At 50.7% G+C, this 7,263-nt stretch overlaps 1 protein-coding gene across 1 annotated transcript in view; it reads right to left on the reverse strand.

Annotated features, from left to right (window-relative positions):
* Positions 1-2,640: 2,640 nt before the first annotated feature.
* The window catches only part of LOC103172470 (magnesium transporter NIPA2), a 6,154-nt gene continuing 1,531 nt past the window's right edge, over positions 2,641-7,263 (reverse strand). The window contains exon 2 of the mRNA XM_042340799.1: positions 2,641-3,572. Coding sequence (XP_042196733.1) covers positions 3,031-3,572 — 542 coding nt within the window. The 3' untranslated portion in view covers positions 2,641-3,030. The remainder of the gene's footprint in view (positions 3,573-7,263) is intronic.

Genomic DNA, 7,263 nt, shown 5'->3' on the forward strand with positions numbered 1-7,263 from the left:
TACCACCCAAATGCAAATGGACAGTTCTCCCTGTTCACTCTTATCAAATCCCCTCATAATTTTTGTGGATTTGGATTTGTGGAGTCCTGTAGCTCAGTGGTTAGAGCACTCGCTTTGCAAGCGAGAGACTTCCAGAGTTCAATTCCAGGCAGAGGGCGAAACCTCGGGCAAGTTTCCTTACTCCACACAGAGCCTAATAATAATCCCTCCAAAAAAACCCAATAATAAATTGGTCATTTTCAATCCACAACTGTTTGTGGGACATTGCTGTGCGCAATTGGCTGCCGCGTTTGCCCACAAATATACAGTCAATTCACTTTACAGTGTGTTCTGTGAAGCGCTTTGGGACGTCCTCCCGACGTGAAAAGCGCTATATCAAATGCAAGGATTATTATTATTATTATATAATTTTGAACAACTCTATAAGATCTCCCCTTAATCTTCTCTGCTCCAAGGAGAATAATCCCAGCTTCTCTAGTCTCTCCACATAACTCAAGTCCCTCATTCCTGGTACCATTCTGGTAAATCTCCAATGCGTTAACATCCTTCCTAAAGTGTGAGGCCCAGAACTGAACAGTCTCGAGCTGAGGCCTAAACAGTGTTCATTGTAACCTTGTAGGTGAGGATGAGGATCTTGAATTGACCTCCAATGGTGGGGAAGGGTGTGAGGGACGAGCAGGAGCTAGTGCGAGTTGAGCGGAGGCACCAGGTGGCGGATTGGGGAGTGAGGAGGTTGGAGAGGTCGGGAGGTGGCAGTGAGTGAAGGGATTTGAACACAAGTGATGATCTTGAAGTGGCTCCGTTTGGCCAGAGCTGGTGAGATGTGGGGATGGAGTTTGGTTGGGGTCAGTATGAGCTGATCTTGTGAATGGTGGAGCTGGGGAGACCGGCGAGGAGTGGGTTGGGAGTAATCCAGGCGGGAGGTGACAAATGCATGCACGAGGGTTTTGGCTGCATTTGAGGTAAGGTATGGTCGGAGGTGGAGGAAGGCGGTCCTGGTCAGGGACCGGATGTGGGGAAGGAACGACTGTCCTGGATCAAACTGGATGCCTAGATTGCGCATTGGTTCGGTGTGAGGGAGAGCCCAGGGAAGTTGAATTCAGATCCGCAGGAGTGAAGATGTTGATGGGAGCCAAGGAGTATGGCTTCCGTCTTGTTCACATTTAGCTGTAGAAAGATTGCACTTATCCAAACCCTGCCAGACAAGAACATCAGCGGACCTGGAGTCGCAGCTGGAGGAGGCAAAGTAGATTTGTGTGTCATCTGCATACATGTGGAAGTTTACGCTGTGTTTGCAGATGACATCGCCCAGAGGGAGCATATAGATGAGGTAAGGATGGCCAAGGATGGAGCCCCGGGGTACCTCGCAGGTGACTGGGCGGGGGGGAAGAAACCTCATGCCGAGATGAAATGGAGATGGTTGGTTAAGCAGGCTAGTGTGGACCCACTAAGGTGGATGAGGGTGATGGAGGAGGATGGAGTGATCGACTGTGTCAAATGTGGCGGAGAGATCCAGAAGGAAGGCAGAGGGAGCCCTGGACAGATAGAGAGGCCATCGTTTCCAGACTACAGGGGCTCAACGAGGGAGAGGTGTGATCGAAATTGACCTGCAATAATGCTTTCCAGGTCTTTGGCATGGAAGGGCTGGTTGGAAATGGGATGGTAGTGTGAGAGCTCAGAGGGATCGAGGGTGGGTTTTTTGAGAAGGGGGCTGGTAACAGTGGTTTTCTGGAGGAGTGGAACAGAGCCTGAGGAAAGAGACTGGTTGACTGGGTCAGCCAGCCGGGGGTGGGTGCGGGAGGAGAGGGAGTTAAGTGATCAGCAGCTGGGTCGGGAGGGGGTTGAGGCAGCAGGTGGTGAAGGTGATTTAAACAGATTTATATACCCAGGTCCAGATCAGTTATACAGATTAAAAAGTGCAGTGGTCCTAACACTAACCCCTGGGGGATACCGCTGCACACTTCCCTCCAGTCAGAAAAACAACCGTTCACCACTACTCCGTTTTCGGTCTTCAACCCAATTTTGTATCCATGCTGCCACTTTCCTTTAACATCAATAAAATTACATTTGTATAGGAGGATGTCCCCCATTTAATACCACGGCTTCAATGTTTCTAACAAGTTTCTTATGCGGCACTTTATCAAACTCTATAAACTAAATCACTTGCACTACCTTCATCCCTAAATGATGTCTGTTACTTCATCAAAATACTCTTATGAGGTTTGTTAGACACAATTTGCTTTTAACAAACCCATGTTGGTTTTCCTTTATTAACCCATATTTTTCTAAGTGAAAATGTATTTTGTCCCGGATTATAGTCTCTAGAAGTTTCCCCAATACTGACGTTGGGCTGACTGGCCTGTAGTTCCCGGGTTTATCTTTCTGCCCCTTTTTGTACAGGGGAGTAACAATTGCAACCCTCCAGTCCTCTGACACCACTCGGTGTCCAAGGAGGATTGAAAGATTGTAGCCAGAGCCTCCGTTATTTCCACCTTTACTTCCCTCAGTAACTCACTCCCTCAAGTTTGAGGTTGATGGATTGTTGGTAGGTCAGCGGATTTAGGGATATGGGGAGAAAGTGAGAAATTGGAATTGAAAGGATTAGTTGAGGTAGAGAACAGCCATGATCTAATTAAATGGCAGAACAGGCTCGAAAGGCTGAATAAACTCTCCTGTTCTTATGTTCCTATGTCCTGCAGTCACACCCTCTGCTGTCAGGTGAGGTCAGGCTGTGTCAGGGGCTCGGCATTTCCCAGCCACACCTGTGCTGTCACACTGGGCTATGGTGGTCAGAAATATTTGATGATGAGAAAATAAAATCAATATAAAGAGCCTGGCAGGTCTGGCCATGTGCTTCCCTGAAACAAAATGGTTTTAAACACGTCAACACGCACACAACCCAGGCCCTGGGATCACAGTAACATGCACTGAGCTGCCTTCAATCACATGGACACCTCCGCTCCTCACCCTGACCATCCGGTGACAGCCTCAGTGTCCTCTCCTCCCCAGTTGCCTTGGATGGAGGGGTTGCTAATCCTGGAGAAGCCCCCGGACCAAACCGCTGGTTTCCTGCTGTCTCCTGAGGAAGGGCGGCAGGGAATCTGGGGAAAGACTGATGTCTTTGATGGCGTGCAGCAGGAAGATGCCGAGGCCGATGGTGAGGAAGCCACTGAGCGTGCCGGCCACACTCTCCGGGGGCAGCTGGTGCCACTCGCGGAACAGGAGAGCAGAGCAGGTCATGACGGCCGTGGTGAATAACACGTAATACACGGGGGTGACAATGGACGTGTTGAAGATGTCCAGGGCCTTGTTTAAGTAGTTGATCTGAACGCTGACACACACCACCAAACACAGGAGCAGTAGCCAGAACAGGGGATCCATCAGCACCGCTTGGCCCCTCACCAGCTCCTTGATGGCGATGTCCAGCCCCTTGACACAGGCAACAGAGAGAGAGCCAATCCCGGAGCAGATCACCGTGTAAACCAGCACATTCTTGTGGCCGTAGCGAGGCCCCACCACCAGGCTGAGGATCAGGCTGATCACAACAACCCCCACCGCGTAGGTCAGAAAACCTGCCACACACACAGGGTCAATGTGAGCAGTGAGACACACACACACAGGGTCAATGTGAGCAGTCACACACACACACACACACACAGGGTCAATGTGAGCAGTCACACACACACACACACAGGGTCAATGTGAGCAGTCACACACACACACACACACACACACACACAGGGTCAATGTGAGCAGTCACACACACACACACACAATCAATGTGAGCAATGACACACACACACACACACAGGGTCAATGTGAGCAGTCACACACACACACACGGTCAATGTGAGCAATGACACACACACAGGGTCAATGTGAGCAGTCACACTCACACACACACGCAGGATCAGTGTGAACAGAGACTCACACACACACACACAGGGTCAATGTGAGCAGTGACACACACACAGGGTCAATGTGAGCAGTGACACACACACACACACACACAGGGTCAATGTGAGCAATGCAACACAACAACAAAATTACATTTGTAAAGTGTCTTTCACATCGGGAGGACATCCCAAAGCGCTGAACAGTCGGGGATCAGAACTCAAGTGTGGGGGGTGCAGAGTTGGGATGAGAGAGGGCAGAGGGTAGGAGGGGGGCTGATGGCACGGTCAAAAAGGAGAGTCTTGAGTCGTGGGTTGAAAGAGGCAAAAGGGAGTGAGGCGAAGGGATTGTGGGATGGAGTTCCAAAAGGTGCAGTCAGAGAGGCTGAACGCTCGATCACCAATGGTAAGGTAGGTCACGTGCGGGACCTGGAGCACGCCAGAGTCTGCTGAATGGAGGGAGTGGACAGGGTGATTGGAGGTCAGCAGGTCAGAGAGGTAAGAGGTGGGACAATGCCATGGAGGATCTTGAAAGTGAGGAGGATTTTGAATTCTATCCTCTGTGTGATTGGAAGCCAGTGGAGTTGGGCGAGGATGGGGATGATGGGGTCATGGAGCCTAGTGTGGGAGAGGACACGGGTTGCGGAATTCTGGCTGATCTGCAGCCTATGGAGAGAGGAGTTGGGGAGGCCGACAAGCAGGGAGTTTATGTAGTTGAGCCTTGATATGAAGAATGCGTGTATGGAGGTTTCAGCGGCCTGAGGGGTGAGACAGTGGGGGAGCCGGGCGACATTGTGGAGTTGGGAGAAGGCAGAGCGGGTTGTGGCACAGATGTGGGGTAGAAAGGATAGTTGAGGCTCAAACAAGACCCCAAGGTTCCGGACTGGCTTAGCAAGGAGTGTGCAACCATGGATGGTGATGCTGTCAGCGCCTGAGGTGAGGACGTGCTGACGGGAGCCAATCAGGAGCCTCGGTCTTGTTGACGTTCAACTGAAGAATGTTTATTCTCATCCAGGACTTGGTGTCCAATAGAGAGTCTGTCAGGACAGCAGTGGGTCCTGGAGTCAAGGGTGGAGGCATGCTCCCCCTTGGTGACATCATCCGCAGACATGGGGTAAATTTCCACATGTATGCGGATGACACCCAACTCTCCCTCTCTGCCTCCACCCTCAACTCCAGGACCACTGATATCCTGACCGACTGCCTGTCCAACATCAAATCCGGGTCGAGAGACAACTTTCTCCAACTGAACATCAGCAAGACCGAGGCCCTCCTGATTGGCTCGTGCCAGCACCTCCGCACCTCAGGCATTGGCAGCATCAGCCTCCACGGCTGCACACTCGACCTCACTGAGCCGGTCAGGAACCGGTGTCTTGTTTGACCCTGAACTGTCCTTTCTCCCTCACATCCGCGCCATGACCGGCACTGACCCGGCACCCCGGAGCCCCCTGAGTGGAGGGAGTGGGCAGGTTGGTAGGGGGTTAGGAAGTCACAAAGGGAGGAGCAAAGCCATTGAGGGCTTTGAAGGTGAGGACCAGAATTCACCGAGTGATGTGGGGCCAGGGGAGCTGGGCGAGGATGGGGGTGAACGGGTTGTGATCACTCTCTCCCCATAGCCCTGATCAACCCCACTCCCCACTCTCTCCCCATAGCCCTGATCAACCCCACTCCCTCCCCATAGCCCTGATCAACCCCACTCCCCACTTTCTCCCCATAGCCCTGATCAACTCCACTCCCCCACTCTCTCTCTCTCCCCATAGCCCTAATCAACTCCACTCCCCCACACTCTCTCCCCCCATAGCCCTGATCAAACCCACTCCCCCGCTCTCTCTCTCCATAGCCCTGATCAACCCCACTCCCCTGCTCTCTCTCCCACACATCGCCCTGATCAACCCCACTCCCCCGCTCTCTCTCCCACACATAGCCCTGATCAATCCCACTTCCCTGTGCTCTCCCTATAGCTCTGCAAACTTGTCCTCACCAAATTATCATCTGTTTCTCTCATAAAAGTTGTTATCGAATCGGTTCCCACCAGGCAATGCATTCCAGATCCCAACAACTCTCTGGGTGAAAACATTTCTCCTCACCTCCCCTCTGTTTCTTTTAACAACTATCTTAAATCAGTGTCCCCGGGTTACCGACCCACCCGCCAGTGGAAATAATTTCTTCTTGTTCACCCTATCGAATCCCCTCATCATTCTGAAAACTTCTATTATTCTCCTCTTAACCTTCTATTAACCTTCTCTGCTCCAAGAATAATCCCAACTTCTCTCTCCTCTCCTGATAAGTGAGAGTACCATCCTGGCAAATCTCCTATCTTGTGGAGGCAGAGGGCGTGGCTGACGTACTGAATGAGTACTTGCATCTGTCTTCACAAAAGAAGAGGATGCAGCCAATGCCACAGTATTAGAGAGGGTGGGGAAATTGGATAAGAATAAACCGAGAGGAGGTACTAAAACAGGTTGTCGGTGCTCAAGGATAGATAAGTCACCCGGTCCAGACGGGCAGCATCCCAGGTTACTGAGGGAAGTAAGCGTGGAAATAATCTTTCAATTCTCCTTGGACACCGGGGTGGTGCCAGAGGACTGGAGGGCTGCAAATGTTACTCCACTGTACAAAAAGGGCAGAAGGATAAACCCGGGAACTACAGACCAGTCAGACTAACGTCAGTAGTAGAGAAACTTCTAGAGACTATAATCTGGGACAAAATAAATTTTCAGAGTGTGAGGGTGGATGAAGGTAGTGCATTTGAAGTAATTTATAAGGCATTTGATAAAGTGCCACATAAGACACTTGTAAGCAAAGTAGAAGCCCCCGGTATTAAAGGGACAGTGGCAGTGGATACAGAACTGACTGGGAGACAGAAAGTGGAGAGTTGTAGTGAACGGTTGTTTTTCTGACTGGAGGGAAGTGTACAGTGATGTCCCCCCGGGGTCAGTGTTGGCTTTTGATCTCTATAAATGACCTGGGTATAGGGAGCAGACTCCAAATGGACATAGACAGACTGATAAGATGGGCCGACAGGTGGCAGATGAAGTTGAATATGGAGAAATGCCAAGTGATGCATTTTGGGAGGAAGAATGAGGAGGCAATATAAGCTGATGGTACAATGTTAAAGGGGGTGAAGGAGCAGAGAGACCTGGGGGTCATAAGATTCATAAGTAAATCTTTGAAGGTGGCAGGACTGTAGATAAAGCTGTTTTAAAAAAAAGTATCCGGGATACTGGGCTTTATAAATAGGGGCATAGAATACAAAAGTCAGGAAGTTATGATGAATCTTTATAAACACTGGTGAGGCCTCAGCTCGAGACTGTGTTCAGTTCTGGGCCCCACACTTTAGGAAGGATGTCAAGGCATTGGAGAGGGTGCA

Source organism: Callorhinchus milii, unplaced genomic scaffold (assembly GCF_018977255.1).
Source record: "Callorhinchus milii isolate IMCB2004 unplaced genomic scaffold, IMCB_Cmil_1.0 Scaffold15, whole genome shotgun sequence".
NCBI classification, from domain to species: domain Eukaryota; kingdom Metazoa; phylum Chordata; class Chondrichthyes; order Chimaeriformes; family Callorhinchidae; genus Callorhinchus; species Callorhinchus milii.